The sequence below is a fragment of the Vicugna pacos genome, chromosome 29 (genome assembly GCF_048564905.1).
Source record: "Vicugna pacos chromosome 29, VicPac4, whole genome shotgun sequence".
Taxonomy (NCBI): Eukaryota; Metazoa; Chordata; class Mammalia; order Artiodactyla; family Camelidae; genus Vicugna; species Vicugna pacos.
This window is the reverse complement of record NC_133015.1, coordinates 12,500,567-12,525,735: the sequence shown is the minus strand read 5'-3', so window position 1 is coordinate 12,525,735 and position 25,169 is coordinate 12,500,567. Positions and strand designations below refer to the sequence as shown.

Here is a 25,169-nt window from a genome sequence, read left to right as displayed (position 1 = left end):
ACATGGGAATCGTTAAAAACAACCCTAGAGTTATTTCCTTATGTTGCTGTTTGTTTATTCTCCAGTCGCGTGTGAGTCAGGCAGACCATGATTTGTGGCAGTTTTGCTTGTGAAATCTTACATAATTATATTCCTATTGTCATGTTGGGTCGAGCAGTTAGACCAGAGAGTGTTTTCTCATTGCACAACGTTGGCAAATCAATAAGGAGAAAGCCTGAACAATGAGATGACGTTGGCTGGTCAGGAACCCGGCTCCGAGGCACCCGGGAGGTGGCCCTGCAGTTTCACAGAGACGGCCGGTGACAGGAGAAGCCTGTCTTCAACGTCACTGCTGTGCAGGGTGATGAGGCCGGGCAATGGCCTTTGGGATGGGTGACACAGAGGTGATATTTAAGAGGTGAGAGCTAGGCAAGGAAAGAACCACAATAACAACACTTCACACAGAAACCGACCAAATTTTTACTGCATTGGCTCCACGCTGGATTCCAACATGCTGGTCCAGAGCGTGGCTGGCTACAAGCGGGCGAGACCTCTACGGCTCCTCCGACGGGCTGGCCCTTCCCCACCAGGTACATGATTCATTTTGATCCCACTCACTATCCCAAGTGCAGAGGCAGTTATCAAAAACACTTTGGATGCAAACAGTGAGTGGCTACGACACACGAATGGGGTGGGTGCGCTTTCCACCACGTGGTGGGACGTGGAATCCACAGAAATGGTCAAAGAGGCAAGACGCCTCATGAGTGGCTAATAGGGTGACGGAGCTCAAAACCCACAATAGGTTTGTTTGTTTTCTCTTTGAACTCCTGGAGTATATGGAAACTAATTGTTCCTAACATCATTTCATGTTTCTAATCAAACGTCTGACCCGACGTCAACCACGTTTGTGTGCGTACGACTTTGAGCAGTGCGCCTTGAAGTGACCCATACTGATCTAGGATGAAGGTTACAAGTCTCTGCATAAAAAGAGAAACCGTGTGACTCTATATGAAGACAACAACCATCACATTCCACAGCACAGCATTGGTTAATCTTTGAGTCGTCAAGCATTGTTTAAAATGAGAGAGAGAATATAACTGAACACAAGCGCCACGACAAGACAGTCATCACACGGAACCCGACCCGATTTCTCTATGACTCACTTAAACATTTTACCTGTTTCTAACACTTTTCGTTAATTGTTATTTTAAGCTCCGGTAGCAGGATCAGACTTCTGCTGCCTCTGGGCAAACGAGTTATGATCTGACCTCAAGTTCCAAGGGAAAGGCTCAAAGTTTTCTTTTTTCCCCTCAGTTGAATAAACAGGACTATGTCTATTATCTCTCGTGTTAGAATAGTGTTGTCTTCACATGAGACTCAAATCACGGTATTAGTCATTCATTTCCTTGAACACAAACACCCTCATGCGTGCTGACAGGTTTATAAGGATGCGGTGGCAGCCGTGGTTCTGGGAGCTGCTAGATGACCGACCTTGCTTTCTTGCAGTCCTGAGCGAGGGAGCCCGGGTGTGTCTGGTTATTGTCTGCTTTCTCTCCCGGATGCTGGGCTTGTCTGGAAGATTAATACATTAACAAGAGCTGAAGGTCCAGGGTTGCAAGTCTTCAGACATGTTTATTAGCAGATGGCACACGGGATTCAAAGGTCACCACAAAAGTGACATTTTAAAGTGAAACAACAATATTTATGTTCAGATAGCCCACTGATGAGATCATGTGGAAATGGTTTTGATTAAATTAGCTTATAAATGGTTGCCGATCTATAGACAACTTAAAATGCCACGTCTGTTTACCAAATGTTTTCTTCTCACGCTCTCACCTTTTAAATATGAATGACCAAATGCTAGGGGTTTTGGGGGGAGGGAAGGGACGGGGGCTGGTAAGCTTATTTAACTGCCAGATAAGTATATCTGGTTTTGACTTCCTGGGTTATCTAATTTCTTTTTTCATTCTAAAAATATTATCTCCTGTGTGTGTTCTGAAATCTCACCTGCTATTATTCCTGCTTTGAAAGAGTTTGGATCCCACTATTGGAAATACAATGGCTTACCATTGCTTTAGTATAAATTGGGTCTCTGGAGAGACCTAAAATTCAGTCTCTCAGATCAAACCTTATGTTCAATATCATAAAAGAGGTATGAGCTGGATTTCAGAAATACTTACTAAAGCTGCATTTTGGCCTCTGCAGCCTCCGGGAGCCACACCTTTGTGGCAATGCCCGCCTGTGTTTCATATAACAGTGTGAAAAACAAAACTCAGCCAAGGGGAGGGAACCCTCCTCTCAACTTGCTTGCTTGCTTCCTTGCTTGCTTGCTTCCTTCCTTCCTCTCTCCCTCCCTCCCTCCTTCCCTCTCTTTTTTTTTCTCTCTCTGTTGTGCCCACAACTTAGCAGGAATGTGAGTGAAAATTTTTACCTCAGAAAATGATTTAGTCAGAGAATGCTCAACAGTCTGAAATGAAAATCCATCTTTTGCAAGTTTTGCAACACTCCACGGTCAACAAAACTCAAATACATATTTCCAGCGAAGGCATTAAAAAGCAGAAATAATTCTCAACCAGTAGATTAAAATTTTCAGAGACATATTGATAGGAAACGAACATGACCATATATACACTGTTTCTCATTTATTTACATGTAATGGTATTATGAATAATTTTGTCAGAGATAGCTAAATTTGAGTATATCTTGTCTTCTGTTTTAACCTTATCTGCATATCTTAGTTTTCAAACAGTTGCCAAATTACCCATGTAAGAATATGACAGAAGATTTACTCACTTTTCAAGAGAACCTTTCTCAATATTCATTGCCCCTTCCATTGGGTCCAATCCTTGTTCAGAAAATTGTTTCAAGGCACTTAAAGCTGCCTAAAAGTGAAAACAAACACACAAACAAGGAGATCCATTCATTGACTCTAATGTAAGAAACAGGTATGTAACTGAAAAAGAAAGCTGCGCTATACAGTAAAGGCTGTCATTTTCATTAGTTTAACTAAATGCTTTTTTTGTATCATTTACCAAAATTACATTTGAGAGGCTGCGTTATGATGGAGCAATGTATATACTATGACGACTTTATTTTTGTGCGTTGAGCAAGCGGGGGCGGGGGGAGGTGGAGAGAGGGTTCTCCATAAATGTCATGACTTATCCATAATTTTGCAAAATCAACATTTTATCTGAAAAACATAGAAACACCTAGTATGATGAGCCTGTCACTCTTTGATGATGATTTTTCATCATTTCTCTTCCCATTACTGAAACACCACCTTCTTTTCCTCCAGATGGGAGAACATAAGATTTTTTCCCCCCAGCTTTCCAAAGTTAGCATAAATGGGTTGCTCAATTTTGTAGACATTTAGCCCCAACCAGGTCCCAGAGTGTGGGCCAAGAAGCGTTCTGAAGACACTCTTGCATGCCGAGGGGGTGGTACGATGGAGGAGAGGGAAAACGTGTGCTGCTGGGGCCCCAGGGAGGCAGGTCTGGCTGCTGCTGAGCCTCCTGAGGTGTTGATATGCCGGGGTGCGTGGGATGCCGAAGGGTGTTGACAGGCTGGTGGAGCCTCACAGGATAGCTGGGAGGCACCGAAAAATGTGATGCCGATAAGATCTGCATAACTTGTTGACACTCTTGTGCATGTTCCAAATTGCTATTTCTTTTGAGTAAGAATTTGGTTCTTCTTCCTCCCATCCCCACCCCCCACCACTTTTCAGCTCGATGAGAAGGGCTTTGTTGAGTCTGAGCGAGGTGTGAGCGGCCAGGGGTGTCTGCATCTTGGAGATCCTGCTGGGTCACACTTTGGTCGTCTGTATCTTCTCAACTGCCTTTGAAAAAGAAGTGACTCTTGCAATTGCTCCAACTTTTCTCTGCCAGGGGCCCCTTTTGGGTAACTGCCTAAAGTGCATGATCTTGTCTACATTTCTTTATTCATGATATTTCTTTTTGGTTTTGACTTTTAAGTTTTTGGTAGATTTTATTTTTTTTAAAGCAGTCTTCAGTTTACAGAAAAATGGAGCAGGTAGTACAGAGTTTCCAGGTACTCTGTTCCCTTCAACTCTCAACACTGTTTTCCCCATTATTCGTGTCCTGCATCACCTAGATTCAGTTGTTACAACTGATGGAATATTTATTACAGCTGATGGAATATTGATACATTACCATTAGCGAAAGTCCATAGTTAACATTGGGGTTCATTCTGGGTTGTCATGTGTCCACCATTACAGTATCATACAGAATAATTTCACTGCCCTAAAAATCCCCTGTGCTCCACCTCATCATCTCTCTCCCCTTTCCCCCTAGTCTCCTGGCAACCATCAATTTTTTTTTTAACAATGTCTATAGTTTTGCCTTTTTGAGACTGTCATATAACTGGAATCATACAGTATGTAGCCTTTTCAGATTCATGTCTTTCACTTAGCAAGGTGATTTAAAGTTCCTCCATGTCCTTTCACGGCTTGATAGCTCATTGCTTTTTATTGCTGAGTAATATTCCATTGTCTGGGTGTCCCACAGTTTGTTTATCCATTCACACCTTGAAGGATGTCTTGGTTGCTTCCAGCTTTTGATGATAACAAATAAAGCAGCTATCAACATCTGGGTGCAGATTTTTGTGTAATATTTGTAATGTTTTTCCCCCTTCTCTCTTGATCTTTCTATTTTTAAAATTTCAACCCCTATATTCAACCAAAAGGAACAATATCTTCTTTACTTATTCTTTAGGCTACTCCTTTCCTTTATGACTTCTAAGCTGGTCTCCCCAGTTCAGACGCGCTAAACTGAATGTTCTCTCATGCCTGAAGCCCCAGACTGCGTGGACTGGGGCAGGCAGGGGCCACACTCAAGCTCTCTGTTTCACCATTCTCTCTTGAACCTGGAGTCCTGCAGGGATGTCAGTGCTCCACCCCACTATCCCTGACCTTGGCCCAGGCTCCTACCATACAGCAGCTGGTGTAGGTAGATCGTGGTGGCAGGTGAGCACCAACTCCAGCTGAGTAGGAGCAGTGTGGCCATCTCATTGGGGTACTGTTATTGGTTGAACTGTGTTATCTCCTTCAAATTCATTTGTTGAAGTCCTCACCGCTAGTACTCAGAATGTGGCCTTATTTGGACATAGAGTCATTGCAGATATAATGAATTAAGATGAAGTCATACCAGGGTAGGGTGGGCCCAGACCCAATACAACCAACGTCCTTATAAAAAAGAGGAATTTGAAAACAGAAACACACGCAGAGAGAACACCATGTGTGGAAGAAGACAAGACTGGAGTGATGCAGCAGAAGCAAGGGACACCAAAGACGGACAGCAAACCCCAGAAACGAGGAGTGAGGGGAACAGATTTCTCCCGCAGGGCCCTCAGAAAGAACTGACCCTGCCAACACCTTGACCGTGGACTTCTAGCCTCCAGAACTGAGAGACAATAAATTCCTGGTGGATTTATCATTGGTGGTCCTTTTTTTTGGCAGCCCTAACAAATGAATACAGGTGTATCATCTTCCCTCTTTAGGGCTCGTGGAACCTCTTTTTCCTCTCTCTGATGTTTCCTTGTAGTATATTTTTATTATAAAAATAGTTTTTCATTAAAGAAAAATCATAACATGTAGACAAAGAAAAAGAATGTGAAAATATTCACAGTCTTACCCGCCACTCACAACTTGGTCTACGTCTTTCCGTATTCTTTTCTAGCCACCCCCGCAAATGTACATGCTTTAACCTGGATCGTATCCCAGCACTGTTTTAGGATCTCCTCTTTTCAATGAACATGAGCCATTTTCCATACCAACAGAAACAGTTCAGTAGCATCGTTTTGCAGGACGGACAGCAGCTTGCTGATTTTACATGCCTTTCCGTATTGAGCCAATCCCAATGGCTGGACATTGAGGCCACACCCAAATTTTAAGCTGTTGTTTACTCTGCATCAACCTTCCTAGCAGTTAAGTCTCTGCCAGCCATCTCAATAATTTCCTTGTGATAAATTCCTAGAAATTGAATTTCTGGGCCAAAGGGCACGCACATTTGTAAAAACTTGATATGAACTTCCTTCTGCCTCAGAGAGGTTGTGCCCCACCAGTTCTCTGATGAGCAGCATCTGTTTCTCTAGGTGCTTTACGATCACCTCTCAGAACCTTTCTGGTGAGGGGCATGGTCATTCAAGCAAACCAGTTTTGCCATTTTACGGCCCCACTTAACTTTTTATTTGTTTACCCTGATCATTTACCTTATTCACTAGACTTGGCTTTGAGTGAAGACTGGTTGCTTTCATAAGTTAAATTCACCCTCAAAAGACTCAGGTTTGGACAATCCTCTTCCTCAAAAAAGTAATCCTCAGAGAGGTTTGACTTTTTGAAAAAAATTTTTATTGAAGTGTAGTTGATTTACAATGTTAGTTTCAGGTGTACAGCAAAGTGATTCAGTTATACATATATATACTTATGTATTTTTTTCTTTTCAGAATCCTTTCCATTACATGTTATTACAAGAAAGTGAATATAGTCCCCTGTGCTATACAGTAGGTCCTTGTAGTTTTTCTATTTTATATAAAGTAATGAAAGTCTATTAATCCCCAACCCCTAATTTATCCCTCCCTACCCTTCCCTCTTTGGTAACCATAGTCTGTTTTCTATGTCCTTGAGTCTGTTTTTGGTTTGTATACAGAATTTCTATCATTTTTTTTAAGATTCTACATATGAGTGATATCATATGGTATTTGTCTTTTTCTGTCTGACTTACTTCACTCAATAGGATAATCTTTAGGTCCATCCATGTTGTTGCAAATGGCATTATTTCATTCTTTTTTATGGCTGAGTAGTATTCCTATATATACATATACATATACCACATCTTCTTTATCCAGTCATCTGTTGATGGACATTTAGGTTGTTTCCATGTCTTGGCTGTTGTAAATAGTGCTCCTATGAACATTGGGGTGCATGCGTCTTTTCGAATTATAGTTTTCTCTGAATGTATACCCAGGAGTGGGATTGCTGGATCATATGGTAAGTCTATTTTTAGTTATTTAAGGACCCTCCATACTGTCCTTCATAGTGGCTGCACCAATTTACATTCCCACCAACAGTGTAGGAGGGTTCCTTTTTCTCCACACCTTCTCCAGCATTTATTATTTGTTAACTTTTTAATGATGGCCATTCTGACTGGTATGAGGTGATACTTCACTGTAGTTTTGATTTGCATTTCTAGATTTGACTTTTATTAAATTCAATTAGGTGACCTCTGAGGTCCTTGCAAGTCCCAGGTGACTATGCCAAAAATGGTCCTGTGGGTGTGCACATCTTTGTGGGCTGGCTGAATGAACCTGAGCTCTGAAGTCCCTCCTCACATGAGTGTGTGCAGAGCTAGGAGACAGGCCCCCTTGCTGCTAAGCTCTAAGGACCAGTCCATGCCCGACCTCCCCAGACAGCCCAACTTCATGGGGTTCTCAGAGTTCAGAGTTCTTTGTATACTGAAGAATTTTGAACAAATGAACAACTATTTTGTTCTGATCTGGTAATATGTGAATTACTGGCAGGAATGCTGGTTTTTATCAATTTCTCTCCAAACGGACTATTGCAGAAGGCTATTCAGTGCCGGAAGATTTAAATCTGCAACATGGCTGGTATTGCTGAATGAGACCCCTGAGTGCTCCAGGGCTTCTTGGTCCTGTTTTATTCCCAATAAGGCCAAAAGACAACCAAAACCAAATCTTAAAAAAGAAAAAGAAAATCACTTATAGGCTCATGGTAGCCCATGCTCTCTAGTTGCTTTGGGAATACTTGAAGCCTGAACACCAGCAACCACACGTCCTGCTTCGCGGAGTCCAGGAGCCAGTGACACCTGGTCTCTTCCATCCAACAAGAGATGCGCATGTGAGATGAAGGCCAGGTCTCAGGGAGCAGGCTGGGTGTTTTAGCTCTTGCAAAACCGCCTGGATGATTTTATTGTGTCAGGCAGGTCCTCAAGCACTGTGAAGAAGACCGACATCACTCCAAGAATGTCCTACACGCTGGCATGGTGGCTCACTCTTTCACTCGATGCCATGAACAGATTTTCAGAATTCTTATGTGGCTGCTTCCCTCCCAAGGTATGTTTAAAGGCTTCCAAATAATATTCCCTTATCTGTCCGATGAGATAATTCAACCCACATCTTACTGATAACCCTGAATACAATTGTTTATAAATATGACAGGACTTCTTTCTAAAAGGCAATGAAGACGATTTATCTTCTCTGTAAACAGCAATCACGACCATTTGCTGAGTCTCCCTCAGCCACAGTCACGACATCCAGCCCTTTGCCTGCGTGACCTTAGGTGTTAGCACAGCCCTGCAAGGTAGGTCCTCCCCGTGAGAAATTCAGCAACCTACCCGAGCTAGCAAGTGGCAGAGCAGAGCACTGAGCCCAGCCCACATCCTCAATCACATCACTTTACTTCCTTCAAACATAAAAACTGTTCACATTTAGCCTAGCCAATTTCAGCATAACTCTTTTCAATCTCATTATTCCAAAATCACTCTTATTACCTCTTCCATACTCACTCTGTTAATTGTTTCCCACAATAATTAATTGAGACTGGCTCATAAAACTATCTCCATTTTCTAGAGAAGGGCTTTATTATCTTTCCAGGACGACACAGTCACATTCCACCTCCAGCCTTTCGGGGGATGTCTGAGGCTCTGTTCAGTGCTTTTAGAATACTTGCAGTTTTGGCTAAAACTAAATTGCTGTAGTAATTATTTTGTCACTTGGAGTGACCCAATGGCCACAAGCGTAGTGACTTGAGTCTACATTTCTGAACATTCTCAAGGTGCCAAGTCTTGCTCTTTCCTCATCTCTCCTCCCTGTTGTTTTCAGGAGAGTTCATGTCTCACCTTCCTGCGGTTGTTGGAAGGAGGGAGAACTGAGGTGCAGGGTTTGCCTGGGATTGTGGGATGGAGGATACCCAGTAAGAGGCAGTGCCGGGACTGCACAGGTGAAAATGGACAGAGAAAGAGAGTGGAGGGCTTGGCTGTGATTTACAGGGAGAGATAAGTCAAATGTGTTCAGGAAAGTCAAGATGGGCACGAGCTGAGGACCAAGTGCCTCCTCTCACAGGTACTAACAGAGCACTCACCCAGCCACTTCCTTCCTTGCTTGTGTGTCATGAGCTCAGCCGAGGAATCAGGGTGCTCCACCCACCCCACCCCCAACTCATCACCCACCTCTTTCCCAGAAATGACACTTTACAGAGTAAAAAAGAGCATGGGATGAGATGGGTTTGCTTTGCCTTCGACAGCAAAATGCCCGCAAGAATAGGATCATGCAGCAACCCTCAAAATAACCACATGACATTTAGCAAGACCCAAGTAACAGTCATTTCATAGAACAATGTGCAACAGAGTAGCTTCGCAAGCAAAAACTAAAATTTGACAGTCCACGACAATGTTTTACTATGCACCTCCAAATCTGTCCAGAAGCTGGTAAAATCAACAAAATCCTTCTGTTTAAACTACTCGAGCTGAATAAATTGTTACTTGCCAGAGGTCAGTTGCTTTAAAAGAAAGTAAGAATCCATTGTAAATATGCTACATAATATTTAAGGGTATTTTGTTTGGAATGAGGGAAAAATCACTTCATTTGGGGAGACATAGTCGAAGTCAGATTAGAAGCAAGTTCGACGTTGTCTGTTAACTGAAAGGGTAAAGAGACAAGACGTTCCGTCCCTATCGTCTGCAGTTCACCCTCTGAGCACGGATAATCAGCAGTGTGATAAATGTAAAATAATACTGGGGAGTCGTGGGAAGGAGGTAAATCTGAGTTCCTTAATGAAAAACATCCTGAATGCTGCTTAAATCTAAGCTGTGGATTCGTGAATTCAAAAACACACTAACTTAAGTACCCAGATCCCTCCATACAGCTTTGGCCATAAACAGACAACTAAATGATTTCATTTCCAAGATCAGAAAATCTTTTCCTACCAAATCAAAACAAACTTACTCAGCATCCATTTGTATGTTATCAAAGCTTACCAGCTGGAATCTTAAACGCTAGCTTTATGATAATTTATATGCTCTGGGATTTTTTTTTAAAGGTATATATCCAAGACAATAGACGTAGCTTAGTTTGAAAGGAAAAAAATTTTTAAGTGTTTGAAAGAAGTGGACGATGTTTCCTTTTCTTACTTCTGTCTTTTCAGCTCAACGCTTGTATCCACTTACGTGTGTATGTGTGTGTGTGTGTGCGCACGTGCATTCCTTGAGGAGAGAGTATCTGCATAGACACATAGAAATATTTTTGTCCCCGAAAGATTTTACAACTGTTTTAGGAATAAAGCCCCACAGGTTCGAGAACAGATGTCACCACCATTTCATGTATCGCTTGTTTTGGGCGTAGTTATAGCAATGCCAGAAACATGATGCCAATAAGATACTTTCCATGCCTCTTTGTGGTCTTGGTTTGCACGTGCATGTGTGTTTGTGTCCACAGGATGGAGGTGAGCCTTTCCAGCCATTTCTGTAATTTCTAACTTTCCTCTTGTGGATTAGCAATTCAGAAAACTGTGTTGAAACCAGTGCCTACTCTCCCCGCTTTGTTCTGCAGGTAATAAGAGTTTGAAATGCCAACGTAGCAGCATTAAATCATTCTTTGAGAGACAACAATGGTCTTCATTAGCAAAATGTGAATTTTATCTCATCCCCTTATGACACGCAGTCCTTTTTGGAGTCTTTGAACACGCTGCCTAGTGGATCCTTTCATTTCCTACCCCCCCAACCCATTTCACACTGTCCCCACCAATTTAATATCCTGAATCCCAGAAACAGACACATTGTTCCCATTAAAGTCAATGGTAACCATACATGTCCAAATGTGGCCTTCATTTTGAAGTAAGCGTCCAGGGTTTGTTTTGTTTTGCTTTTTCGCCCTACAGTGCTTGCTCATGTGCAATTCTTCCTGGGAGCAGATCTAACTGCTGGCTTCATTTCAGAATGCACACAGTGCTCCTATACGCAGCTCATTAACTCAGTCTCCTGTTGAGGCGGAAAGCCCCATAAAAAGACAGGCAGGACCCCAAAGCAGGGCAACTACCCTCCTGCCAGCACCATCCAGTTCCCTGGCCCAGAGGCTCTATCTCACTTTTTGCCTCTGAAACGGCTTACTTACCGCTAAAATTCTATTGGTTCCCTGAGCTCACTTCTGATTGGTTATTTATCTCACTCCTGATTGGTTACTATTCTCATTTCTGACTGGTCCACTTCCCTAACTTATGATTGGTCCATTTGTAGTACTTCATTTGCATGCAGCTCATTCCTGATTGGTTATTTCTCTCACTCCTGATTGGCCCATTCCCCTCACTCCTGATTGGTTATTTCTCTCACTCCTGATTGGCCTATTTCTACAAAGTTTGTTCCTAGTTGGTCAATTTTTGTTATACTTTATTTGCATATGATGTTGCAAAGTGTAAACTGGCAACCTATAAAGGCCTGTGTAAACGTACAGATGGGGTCCAGAGCTTTGAGTGTTAATTCCTGTGGATTAGGTGGCGTAATAAACCTGAGTTCCCCAACTCTCTGAGTGCTGCTTGGGCTCTCCACTGGATCCAGGTTGCTTTCACTACTGAGCTGTAACACCGAGCTATAACACGTTTTTCTGCAACACTGTAATAAGAAAATGATAGGCTTCAAATTACAAAAGTCTTCCTTTGCAGTTAAGGACTGCCCTAACTTCTGGTCCCAGTGCTCTTTGAGACTGACTCTATATGTATCATTTAAATGACTGAAAAGCCAGAAAGTCTTTTCTTCAGTAGACTTGAAGGTTTATTGCCCAGAGAATGTGAATTGTGTTTCTAAGGTATCATTTTCTTGTTTAAGGTCTATAACAAAATGCCAAGTCTCTCTTTGTATAAAATAAGAAAAATTGTTTTAAAAATTGTATTTGTAAATTTGATTACATTCTGATAGGAGCCTCAGACTATTCATTTCAGATGAACCAATGATAGGGCTTTGAAAATAATAAAATAAAAAGAGAATTATATAGCATTTTGATTAAGCCATTTGCCCTGCTTTCTAACAATTTCATGTTAGCCTGCAGTTTCATGTCTGCATACACAATCCAATAGGTTCAGGCAATTTCCATAAAATTGGTAGTTTATTAAATAGCTCTTATGTTGGAACAAAGGGATGTCAGCTAAGGTGATGGCTACTCATTGTGGGAAAAAAAAAAAAAAAGAAGGATGGGTGATGGGAAGACATGTAGGTTTTAGAGTCTTTCTCCTAAGGCAAAGAACAGGAATTTTGGCTCTAGAATTTGGGGAATTAGTAGAAAATTGGGCACTTTGACTATAGACTTAGCCATCACCTTTATTTCAGCAGTCAGGCTCTTACTATTGGGTAATCCATGTAGCTGTCAGCCTTGACAACAATATGGAGTCGAATTTAAAGCAGGATTAACTGTGCTAAGGGATGGTTTCAGTGTGTTTAGAACAAACTTGAGCAGAGATATTCACGCTGCCCTGTCTTCCTCTAAGAAGAGGCAGAAGAGATACCTGTTTTACCAATATCATTCCTTTGAAAATTCTTGCATTGTCCTTTATTTAATAATTTTTGCTTCAACAAAAATCCCCCTTTTAATGGTGTTTACAGAAACGCAGTGTCGGGCACAGAGGCAAAGGGTCCATGGACCATGACAGCAGCATCACTCTCTGAGCTTGGCGGGATAATGCCCCCAAAGGTGTCCATGTCCTACCCCCAGAATCTGAATGTGTTACCTTACTTGGCAGAATTGATTTTGCAGATGGAACTGAAGTCTGAACATTAAGAGCAAAAGATTATCCTGGATTATCCAAGTGGGTCCAATCTAACCACATGAGTCCTTAAAATCCTAAGATCCTTTCCTAGCTTTGGTCAGAGAGAAAGATGTGGCCAGGAAAACCTACTCGACAAAATGTAACATAGTTAGTTTTGAAGATGGAGGAAGGGGGACCCAAGCCAAGGACTGTGGGTGGCCTCTAGAAGCTGAAAAAGGTGAGGGAACAGTTTGCCCCAAAAGCCCCCCAAAGGAACTGCCTACACCTTGCTTTTAGCTCAGTAAGACTCCTGTCTAACTTCTGACCCACAGAACTCTAAGGTAATACACTTGTGTTACAGTTAAGTCCCTACGTCTGTTCATTTGTTACAGCAGCAAGAGAAAACGAATCCACTCTTACTGTCATCTGGACAAGGAAGTGAAGGGGCGCAGCATCTGGAGTCTGTCAGGCCTAGATTAAAATGCCAGTTCCACTGCAGACCAGCTGTGTGTCTTTATGCAAGTGACTTGATCTCTCTGAGCCTCGTTTTCATAATCTGTAAACTAAAGACTGCAACACCTACCACACCAGATTGTTTGAGGGGTTAACACCTGGACCGTAGTGGTATTTCATAAATGAGGGCTTTTATTACACATCTTTCTCTGTTGAGCCCAACATGCAGTCATAAAATTCTTTATACTCTCCAGCTCCATGTTAATTTATGTCCAGTTTCCTGTATATTTCTATTAATTTTTTCCAGCACATAGCTCATCTCTCTTCTCAAGAAAACTCCAGCACTATGCCTCCTCCTGAATCAACAGCCATTAATAACTCCTAGCTCTGGAATAACAGCCTGTATTCTTGGCCTGGCATTCAAGGCCCTCCATCAGCTGGCCCTATTCTATCTCACCACCTCACTTATGGTGGTTTCATTACAGCATGTTTCCCTGAGTGTGATCCCCTGACAGCAGACCAGTCACCAGTTTCAGGAACACTGTGTAGGTGTCAGTGTTGTCAACCAGCTCCCTGGCCAGCTGGCCTCAAGACATGCCAACATTTCAGAAGCCCTGCCTGCGTGGACCTTCTGCCGTGGTCAGATTGATCTACCTCCTGCCCCGGGAGACATCCAGGTCTTCCACCCTCCACACCTTTGCTTCTGCAGGCTTTTCAATTTCTCGGGTGGTCTTCCTCAGTTCTCAGCCTATGTCCCATCTATGAATTTTGGACAGCCCCGGCCATTGGCCTCCCTGAACTGTGAGTCGACTTCAAGGTGTTGACATCCTATCTCCCACCTATTTGGTCTAATGGGACCATTTTTCTGTTTGAAATCACCACACTGTGTTTACAGAATGTCTTCAAGGAATATTCTTCAATAGCCTCCATCCGAAGTTCCTCCACACAAGCCAGTGCTCACACACACATTTATGTTTCCTGTTTTCTCTCTTTTCTCCGAGTCGGCATCTTGCCCTCGTTGCTTCCCTCCCCCTGCAGGGCGTCCTCCAAAGCTTCTCTCCATGGAGACTCTCTCCCTCACCTTACGCACCTGTGGCCAGTGTGCCGTGGGATAGAACATCCCGGGAGAGCAGGGCTGGGCTGTGGTTCTCCGAGTGAGAGAAGGTTCTCCTGCCCCAATTACATCCAAGGAATACAGAGGAGAGTTACTGTCTTTTCCAAACATCGACCATGGGCTGCAGCCAGTGCTCATGGCTCAGCTCCCCCAGCCCATGGGAGGTCTACAGAGGACGTGCCTGGGAAGCCCTACCTGGGAGGGCCCCACAACAGGGGCCTTGCCTAAGACCTTCAAGGTGGCTCACCCTGAAACAGAGGACCAGATCCTGCTGCGTGCTCTGTTTATTCAGGGATTCCTCTTGGGTTTGAGTTTGTGATTGATAGATCCTCACATTATAGTTATTTGTTAATTTTTACTTCACTTAATGTCTTCTTGGACTGCACAGTGGGAATAGGGAGTGATGGTCAAACAATAGAGCCTGTAAAGTTCTGTTTAATTCTGAAGCTTTGGTTGTATTGAAATAGAGTCCGAGGTGGTAAAGGCAGATGGCCTGCAGGCCTCGCGGATTCCCTCAGTGGCTGAGGCAGGCCGCAGGCTGACTTTCTCTTGGGGCATTTGGTGGCCATCCTCATGGTCAGACTGCAGGAGGGAGGGGCTCGAACCTTCACCTTCATCCCAAATGTCTCCTTAGCTTCCTACTGACACCTGAGTAAGCTTCAAACATGCACAAAACTACAAAGAATGGTACCCTGAACCTCACACTCTTACCAACCCTCATATGCTTGGTCATCAGATCAAGAATTATCAATATTTTGCCAATCTTGTTTCATGCACCTTCATGTTTTTCCTGTAGGATTCCAAATCAAATATCAGGTAAACATACAGGCAATTATCACAGCTAACAAAATTAACAATAAATCCTTTCTATCTTATAAATACCCAAGCAATGTTAAAATCCCCCTGATTGTCTCAATGATGTCTTTTAAAATTGGTTTTCAAATCTATATCTCAACAGTTTACAACTTGTATTCGATTGATCTTTTAAGACCTAGGAGTCCCGCGGTAGGCAGAATAATGCCTCCCAAGGTGCCTCCGTCCCAGTCCCGGAGATCCGTGAGTGCTCCTTTATAAGGGATTTTGCAGACAGAACAAGCTGAGGGCCTGGAGATGGGACAATTAGCTCGCATTATGACGTGAGTCCATTCTGATCCAGTGAGTCCTCAAAATTAGGGAACCTCTCCCAGCTCTGGTCAGAGAGAGACATGATGATGAAAGAGGTCAGAGGGATGTAGCAGTTCTGGCTTTGAATGTGGAGGAGGGGGCCAGGAACTAAGGACTGTGGGAGCCTTACAGAAGCTGGAAAAGACAAGGAAACAGATTCTCCCTCCAGAGAGGAACACAGCCCTGGCCACACCTGGATTTCAGCCCCGTGAGGTCTGAGATCATGGCTGACTTCTCACGACAGAGCTGGCAGATAATACACTTGAGTTGTTTTCATCCCCCATTCTTTTAATGGGGCACTGAAAATCACACCAAGGTGTAAGCTCTGACACCAGGTTCTTTCCTGAAACCAGGCTGGCCTTGGGCTGGAGGAGATATGAGGGCCTGCCTGAGACATCCAGGAAAGGGGAGGCAGGGGCCTGAGAAGTGGGGCCGGCCGAGCTTGTGGCCCTGCTGCCGCCGCTGCTGGTTCCTTGCGACCACATCAGGCAAGAACGGAAGAGATTCCCACACCCCTCCCAGCGGGCTTCACCCTAAGATCAAGTCACCAAGATCATGCCACCGAAATTCTTCAAAGATCCTTCCTCTGCCCTCAGGCGCCCCCACACCACTCTCCCTTCCCTCCCTTCCTTCTGTGCCAGCCTCCTTTCCGAGCCTCGATGGTAGTGAGCTCTCTCCTGCCTCAGGACTCACACTGGCCAGTTCCTCCAGCCACCCCTCCTCAGGACCCGCTGCTTGTCAGCCTTCAGGTCTCAGATCCAGGAGGGGCTTCCTCTGGCCGCCCCATCTCAATTCTCTCTCCCCTCAAACAAATCATATAACATTTTTCATTAGCCTCCTAACCATTGTCACCATCTGGGATTATGTCCTAGAGAGAGGGGCTTGGTCTGTCTGATTCATGACCAGGTACCATCATCCATTCATCCATTCAACAAAGATGCAGGGAGAACCGGGCATCACCCTGGGCACCAGGAAAAACTAAGATCCACATACCCGGACCCTGCCTGTTCGTGGCATGTCTTCCAGCAGGAAGGAAAGCAGGTGACCACACCAGACTAAAGGACGACCCCCGAGAGAGCACCCACAGCAGTATTGCTGGGAACTGAGGAGGGGCGGAGCCGCTGGGCTTGTCTGGAAAGGGGATGAGCGGCGACTCCGGCAGGGCTCGGAGCAGGCAGCACTGGCCTCCACAGGGGGACCATTTAGGTAGGTGGGGCCAAGGTGTGGAGCTGGGTTCATTCAGGATGCCTGTCAAGGCTGGAGTCTCACTGGACTAACCAGAACCTAAATAAGAGTATGTTCACCAGCAACTTCCTATGCTTTCCTAATATTAAAGGGCGACAGCTCCTGTGGTTTCCAGCACCTCCAGTCCTCTCGCTTTTCACCTTCTGTCACCAGGCACCTCTTTTCAGTGTCCTCTTCTGCTGGCTTTCCTTTGTCCTGACATTTAAGTCCATCCTTGGGCCTCTTCTCTGCTCTGTCAATATTCTCTCCTTAAATGACTTCATTGAGGCCCATGGCTTAACTGCCTTATAAATACTGGTGGCCTCAAACTCCTACCTGCAGCCTAGCTAGCTGTCTGCCCTACAGTTCACACGCACAACTGCCGGGTGGGTTTCTCCACTGAGGAGTCCAAAAAGCACTTCCACCCTGCCCAGACCCAAACTCTAGATCATCATCCCCAGACACCTCCTCTCCCGGGAAATGGAATCCCCCCTCAACCAGTGGCTCAGGCAACAAATCCTAGGAACCAACCTCACTCGCTTCCTTCCCCTCTCACCTCCCACATCTGACTCAATACCGAGTTCTATTGGTTCATCTTTGAAATGCACCCAGGATCTCGGGACCTCTCACCACCTGCTCTGCCCCATCCTCACCTAAGCCACCGTCATCTTTCAGCAAGACTCACGATGTAGCTTCCTAACTCATCTCCGTGTCTATTTCTGCCCACCTGAAGCCTGTCCTTTGAACAGATCTGGAAAGATAGATGCAAAATGTAAGTGAGAACAAGTCACAACCCTGCTCAAAACCCTCCAGGGACTTCTCGGTGCTCTCAGAACAAAACTCTGATTTCTGACGTGGGCCCCAAAGTTCTCCAGGACCTTCCCCAACCACAGCTCCAGTCACCATCAGCCTCATCACCTCACACTTGCACATCACAGAGCTCCGGCCACGCCAGCCTCTTTGCTCTTCATGGAGTGCCCTGAGTTCATTCCCCCTGGAAGGGTTCCCATGGGGCTCTTCTCCCAGGTCTCCTCCAGGCTGCCTCCCTCCCTTCAGCCAGTTCTCTGCTCAGTTATCACCCGTGGTGACCAGTGGACCTATAGGAACCACACACCCCACTCCTAGCCTGGTGTTCTCTCATCTCCTCACACTGCCTCATTTTGGGTGCTTATTGCCCCTAAAATTTTATTACATATTTAACCATTTCCTTGTTTATTGTCCACGTCCCCAGTAGAATGTAAGTTTCATGAGGGCAGAGATTCGTCTGTTTCATTCATTGCTAAATATTCAGCCCTTAGAATAATAGACACTCAATAAAAGCTTATTAGTTGAATGACTGAAAGAATGAATGGTTAAAAACAGTGACCATGTTCAAAAATATCTAGCCCCTCCATATACACAGCATAGTTTTATTAATTCTCAGAAGTTCCCTGTGGAAATTAGGGAGTAGATCATTTCCCGCATTTATTGAAACCCAGAAGTAACCATTCATTTGACGTTAAAGACTGGTTATTCAGCTGAAGGAAGTAACTGCTAAATGTTGGTCTTTCAAATGAAGAGAATGAAGTATCATGATAGGTCTCCAGTGTGGGTGTTCTCATATGTTGTAAACTTATTTTATGCCAATTACATTATTGCAACTTTGGAAGAAACGTTACTGGAATTAACTATATATTTTTTTAAAGATAGTCTTCATTTTTTAAAACTGAGAGAAATGCCGTCACTGTAAAGTTCAAGAAGTAAACTGTATCTTCTTTTTCTAGGTACCACTGATGGAAAAGCACATCACTAATAATATCACATGCGGTTTGGTAATTTTTAGAAGCTCCATTAAAGGTAATTCTTTAAAGTTTATAATTAAATAATCATCTCAAAGGAAAAACTGGGATCCTGTTTTCCTAAAAACATCTCCATTAAGACAATATAATCAAGCAAAGAGATTTACTTTGCGTTTAAATAATTACGAACACAAATGGTCCCCTTCCTCTACCTCTACACCCAAATGAGAAGTAATTTAGTATACTTTTGGGGATATGGTTTAGGTCTGCCAAACACTTAAGTAGAAAATTCTCCTAAGTTGTTTCAAGAAAATGGTAGTACTCTAAGAGGGCTGACATTCTAATATAGCCAAACACAGTGTTTTTTCTAATTGTTTGGCTGCAGATGAAGATGTAAGGTTATAAGTATAAGAATTTATGAGATGATCAGTGATGGAACCTAATCCGTCTTAAGCTGTGAGCATGACAACTGGCAGTTCCCAGTGTGTATTAAGAGACAGAGATTTTTTTTTTTTGCCTGAGGGTACATTCCCTTTCCAAAGCAGAATATTTTTCTTCTTTTGCTTTCTAAACAGATCATGTTAAGGTCCCTTCTTAATGGCTAATCTTTTAAGGAGGCAAGATAGATTGGAGAGAAAATACACGATAGATTTATAAATTTGGGGCAAAATGTAACATGAGGCATTCCAATATGCAATTTCAAATCAAAACCTTAACTTGGGCAAGGGACTTTATATCAACCAACAGCATTCTTTAGAAATGCCTGGCATTCAACTGGATAGAATTATATATTGAAATAGATTGTAGACATGTTGTGAATGTCTTCCCTCTAGCATCTGGTAGTATTAAAGCCCAGGAGAAAGAGTGGGTCACCGTGCCAGAATTTAAAAGCTGCCTTTTGGATAAATATGTGGAAAGGAGAGGAATTAAGTTATCAAAAGATTAGAAGAATTTGCTGAAAAGACTGAGGGTGCTAAAAGCCATAACTATTTGGAATCTGATAGCATGCAACTTTGGTGCTTTGTATCGCTAGTGTTGTTAGACAGATGAGGGTAAAAGTGAGCTTTCAAAAGAGGAAAAATAATGAATGAGTACAAGCATAAAAAGCAACAAGGCAATGCCCGATCTGTAAAAGTAAGTAGTACTTACAGTATTTGAGATACAATGTGGGGTAAGACCCAAGGGAAATCAGGCACCTTCTCCGTGATGCCTCCTCTGTATTTGGAAGAGAGTAGTGACTGGTGAGTTCTGTTAGTCAAGGTAAACTAACTGCTAAAAAATCACCCCCAGAAACTCAATGCTCATGGAAAGACCAGTCGGGTGTTCCCAGGCAGTGGACCCTGGTCAATCAAGGTCCCAGACCCCTTCCATCTTGTGACTCTCCCTTCCTTGAGGCTTGCATTATGGTCCTCTCGATTCAGCCAGCCAGTGGCAGAGAAAATAGAATAGAAGATAGTACATAGGAGGATTTTATGAAAAAGGACTCAAAACTCTCATGCTCCATTGGCCAGAACCTAGTGACATGACCTAACTCCATACCTAACTCCAACCCTAGGTTGGGTAACTAAGTCTGGCTGTGAGCTGAGGAAAAGAGGAAGCAAATATGGTGAATAATTAGTCTCAATTAGTCCTCACAAGTGGCACCATATTATTGCATTCGTTTGCTGAGGTCTCTGCATGCCTATCTCCTCATGCTAAAATTGAGCAGAGTTGGGTCTTATTTGTTTTGTAGCTCCAGCGCCAACACTGGCATGGAATTAATGCTCAATTTGTAGTCAGGAGACATGGGCTGCTTGGTTCACAAAGTCCAGCAGAGCGACCTGGAGATGTTAAGGTTGGTTGTCTGTGCTCAAATATTGCCAAGAAATGCCTAGATTTTTCTTCCTTCTTCAAGATGGCTTCTCTGTGATGATATTTTCAGAGGGCAAAGGGACCACATGCTAACAGTAGTGAGGGGCATCTACTTTGTTAGTTCTCATTGTGTCTTCATGCAAGAAGCCTTCACAGAGTCCCCCTACCCTTTGCCTCTTAGGAGGCACTTCAGTGAGGGATGGAGAGTTTGGGTTCCTGGAAGACAAAGGATGGGGTGGAGGGTTTGTAATGAACCCAAAACTTGGGAATAAAAACGGACCAAAATCTTTATCAAGGATAAAACAGACTTCCTTATCAACTGCAAAAGAAGTCAGAAGTTATAGATGAATAAGTAGGACTACAGAACTTTATAAAAATCTAGAACCTTATTCTGTCTCCAATGGTTTCACACCAAGTGGTAACAGCTGCTGTGTGACAGACAGAGGGCTGGGATCTAGAATATATAAAGTAAGAAACAGAAGTTTTAAAACCCCCAAACTCCCACAAAACCCCAAACAGTTCAACTAGAAGATGGGCAAAGGACACGAAGAGACGTTTCACCAAAGAGTATTTACAAATGGCAAATAAACACACGAAAAGATGTTCAACATTACTAGCCATTAAGACTACAATATCATCACAAACCTATTAAAACAACAGCAGTGACTACACCAAACGATGGAGAAGATTCAGAGAAACTGGATCTCTTATACATTTGTGACGGGACTATAAAATGGGTGGGTCAGCCACTCTGGAAAATAGATTTCCAGTTTTATAAAAAAAAAACAAACCAAAATATAAACTTACTATACAACACAGCAATCATATTTTTGCACACTTATTCCAGAGAAATGAAAATTTATGTCCACACAAAAACCTGTACACAAATGCTCACAGCAGTTTTATCTGTAATAATCAGAACCAGGAAACAACCAAAAATATCCCACCAAAGAAGAAACTGTGGTATATCCATACCAGGGAATACTACTCAGCAATACATAGGAACGAATACAATGACTTGGATGGATCTCCAGGGCATTGGCTGAGTGAAAAAAGCCGATCCCAAATGGTCAGGTACTATTATGATCCTATTTATATAACATTCTCTAAATGACAGAAGTATAGAGATGGAGAACAAATTAGTGGTTGCCAAGAGGTAGTGATGGGGGTGCAAGGAGGAGTGGGTAAAGGGTGAGACCATAAAGAGATAGCACCAGAGAGATCTTTGTGGTGATGGAAGAGTTGTGTATCTTAATTGCGGTGGTGGTTACACGAATCTATGTATGTGATAAACTGGCCATAGACCTGCAATACACACATGCTACCAGTGTCAATATCTTGCTTTGGATATCGTACTATAGGTAAATAAAATGGAATCACTGGGGGAAGCAGAGTATACAGGACCTTTCTGTACTATCTTCACAACATCCTGTGACTCTATAATTATTTTAAAATTAAAATTAAAGACAGAATTAGGACCATGCTTTTTATAAAATTAGCACTTTTAATTTAAAAATGAGTTAACTTTGAAAAATACTTCATTGTTAAGGAAAAGTCCTCCATATTGTCTTACCGTTCAAGCAACTCAGCTCACATCCTAGAAATAACTGCTTTTAACAGTTTAGCATGCATATTCCAGATATTTTGGGTTTTTTTATATACAAATGTGAACTCTGTTTTTTTCCTCAAATGGAATCACAATGTTGCTACTTCTGCAGCTTGTTGTTTTTTTTTTTTTTCCAGGTCATGATAGGACACTTTGGACATTTTTTCATGCCACCAAAAATAGCCCTCTCATTATTTTTTATTAGCTGCACAGAATTTTCCTGTATGGTTGTACCATTTATTCAATCAGTCCCCTACTAATAGGCATTTTGATTGTTTCTAGCTCTTACAAATAATGCTGCAATGGATAGTCTTGTACCTCAATTTTGTGCAAATACATCTCTGAGATAAATTTAAATATCTGGTATTATCAAATTGCTTTCTGAAGAAGTTGCAACAAATTGTGCATAAGAGCTGCTTTACAGAGAACAGAAAGTCATGCTGAGTCACCAGGGTGACTGGAGGGTGACCACAGGAGCTGCCCCCTCCGTTTGAGGAGAAACCACATCTATTGAAAGTTAGCATCATGTTAGGGTTTTCTCCCACCTCCAGGTGGCTAGTTGACACTTATCTCCGTTTAGAAATGGAGCGAGAGGGTGTAGGACTGGTCTTCCTTCTCAAGGCCGTCTGTGGCATTTCCATGAGCTGGTGAGGGAATCCAGTGCTGGGATTTTCAGCCAACACCACCCAACTTCTCTTCAACAAGATAAATATTAAAAAATCAATCCCTTGTTTAAAATTGTCGGACCTCTCAGAGAACTTTCCAGTTAATAGTGGCTTCAGGATTTAGAGGAATGCATTTAAGGAATTCATTTACGATGTTAAAATCCTTCTTTTAATGAAGGCAATGCTCATGGAACACTATGACCATCATAAAAACCAGTGAAAACATCATTTTCCCATGATGGCTTTACGTAATCACCCACTCCTTCTCCCAGGAGCCTCTCCCGGCTCCTCATGGTCAGCAGAACAGAGTTGAATGTGGCAACATGGCTCCCAGTGACTTCACCACAACTCACAGTTTTAATTTCTGCTACTCCCCTCCTCCCACTTATTTCCTTTTTTGTAGTTTCAACTTGCTTGTTTACCTACGTGCATAATGCTCTTTCTTACCTCTGCCTTTCTCCTTCTGCTGTCTCTGCTTGGAACCAAACGGGCTCCCCACCTGTCATAGCCTCCTGGCTTTTACTTGCAGGTCTAACGTGGACATCTTTCCTCTAGGAAACTGGCTATAGGCTTTCCCCTGGACTAGATGTCTGTTCTGTGTAGACACCCAACACTTTCTCCCTAATACTAAAATTACCTATTTGTCTTCCCTGGTAGACTAGGAGCTCCTCAAAACTGCAGGCCATGTCTTCTCACTCATGTGTTTGCCCCCAGCACTAGCAGAGCCGGAGCAAAGGTTAGTGTGTGTCTGAGCGGCTCCACTAAATCAGCCCCACAACGCCCAGGAGTCTGACTTGACTTGAGTAACTAAGGATTCCTTCTCTCTTCCCTCAACCTGTGTTTGTGTGAACACCGAGCGTGGGCTAACTTTTGGCTAAGGGCAGTAGATGTCAAAAATATGGAATCCCTGGCCTGTCTACCCCGCTTACAGCATGAGGGATATTAGAAATACCATTTTTATTGGTAAAATAAGTGGTACTCAGGATACATGGCTGGTTTAAAATTATATGGGACCACCTCCTTTGTGTTACTGAAGGATAAGGATTGGCCAGACCAGCAATCTGATTCCTTCTTGGTAGCCCTTGAGGTTTACAAAGAACTCCATCATCCTGGGCCACCTACCTGCTTGGGCAATGTGCTCACCTGACCCACCTATAGGGTTGGCAGGTCTTACTGATGGGACATTGATGCATCTGCTCTGTTCTGAACCTGCTGTAGCACCTGAGTCCAGAGATAGGTTTCCCTGCATTTATAAGAACAGGTTGGATAAAAATGTTTGCACCTCTTTATTAAAAAAAAAATTGTGTTTGGGAGAACTTGGTCTAATAATGGCTTTTATTTTAACACACCACAGGACGGCATGGTTAAACAAGACAGAGCAACCATAGCTTCTCCCATCCGGTTGCCAGAAGTGACTGATATTGACCAAAGGATCTTCGGTCAACAATCGTCCCTCCAAGAAGCACGTGCCAGGCTGGGTTTGGGGAATTTCGGGCTCTCTCAGCCACTGCCTCCCTCTTCGTTACTCCCACCACGGACCACCCCCAACACAATTCCAGTTTAACTTGACATTAGACTAGCCCAGTTGCTGAGTGTGGAACTTTCCCAAGGAGGACCCTGGGCAAAACTCTAAAACGAACCTGCTGGGAACTTCGCACACTCCCAGTTGCAGGTATCACTGAGTTCAAGCTAGAGAAAGCAAAGGTTGGCAAAATTATCTTGGCTGACAAGAATCCATGGATCAGGGATCATTTTGGGAAGGCTCATCTGGAGAAAAAAAAATCCCTTATGATTTTTTGGTTGTTTAACATTTGCAAACAGGAGATACAGGTCTTAGAAGGGTTGAGAAACACTGGCCTGGATGTGCGCCCATAGTTTTCTCAGGAACTTGTATCTCAAGGAGGTCATGGACTCTTCTAAGCTCACAGAGCTGGTAAACGGCCCGCCCTGACCTTGAACCCAGACTATCTGTTGCCCCTGTTGGAGTGGGACAGACTGACAACAATTTGGCTGGAGGGATGGCTACATATACTTGTTCATTGGATACTTATGGCGAGATGAGTGCCAGGCCCTGGGCCAAGTGCTGTGCCGGGCTCTGGGAATGCAGAGCTGGAGAGCCAAGCCTGCCCTGAGGTGCCCTGGGTGAACGGGAGCAGGAAACACATGTGATGAGCAGAACAGGGTGCGCCGACAACATGTTGGAGGCAGGGAGGACTTCTTGGGTGAGATGCAGCCCCAGCTTTTGTAAAGAACAAGCAGGTGTGGGAGAAAGGCACTGGGGACTGGGCCCATGTGGCAGAGGCACAGGGGTGAGAAGGAAGTGCCTGTGTGCTCAGGGTCAGCGAGGCACCAGTGTTCTGGAACAGTGAGGGGAAGCCGGGCCATCCTCATGGGAAGCTCAAGAGTGAGGCTGTATTAGTCTTCTGGGGCTGCGTAACAAAACACCATGGATTGGGCAATCAGGTGCCTTAAACCATAGAAATGGACTCTCACAGCTCTGGAGGCTGGAAGTCTGAGATCAAGGTGTCAGCGGGGTTGGTTTCTCTTAAAGTCCTTCCCCTTGACTTGCTGGTGG

At 43.6% G+C, this 25,169-nt stretch overlaps 1 protein-coding gene across 11 annotated transcripts in view; it reads right to left on the bottom strand.

Moving 5' to 3' along the window:
* Window positions 1-443: 443 nt before the first annotated feature.
* STAU2 (staufen double-stranded RNA binding protein 2) overlaps window positions 444-25,169 on the bottom strand; it is a 248,593-nt gene continuing 223,867 nt past the window's right edge. For all 11 annotated transcript variants that reach the window (XM_006202410.4, XM_015237707.3, XM_072951789.1 and 8 more), the window contains 2 exons: window positions 2,773-2,861; window positions 444-1,551 (listed from right to left, as the gene is read on the bottom strand). In XM_006202410.4, the coding sequence (XP_006202472.1) occupies window positions 1,458-1,551; window positions 2,773-2,861 (183 nt within the window). In that variant the 3' untranslated portion in view covers window positions 444-1,457. The remainder of the gene's footprint in view (window positions 1,552-2,772; window positions 2,862-25,169) is intronic.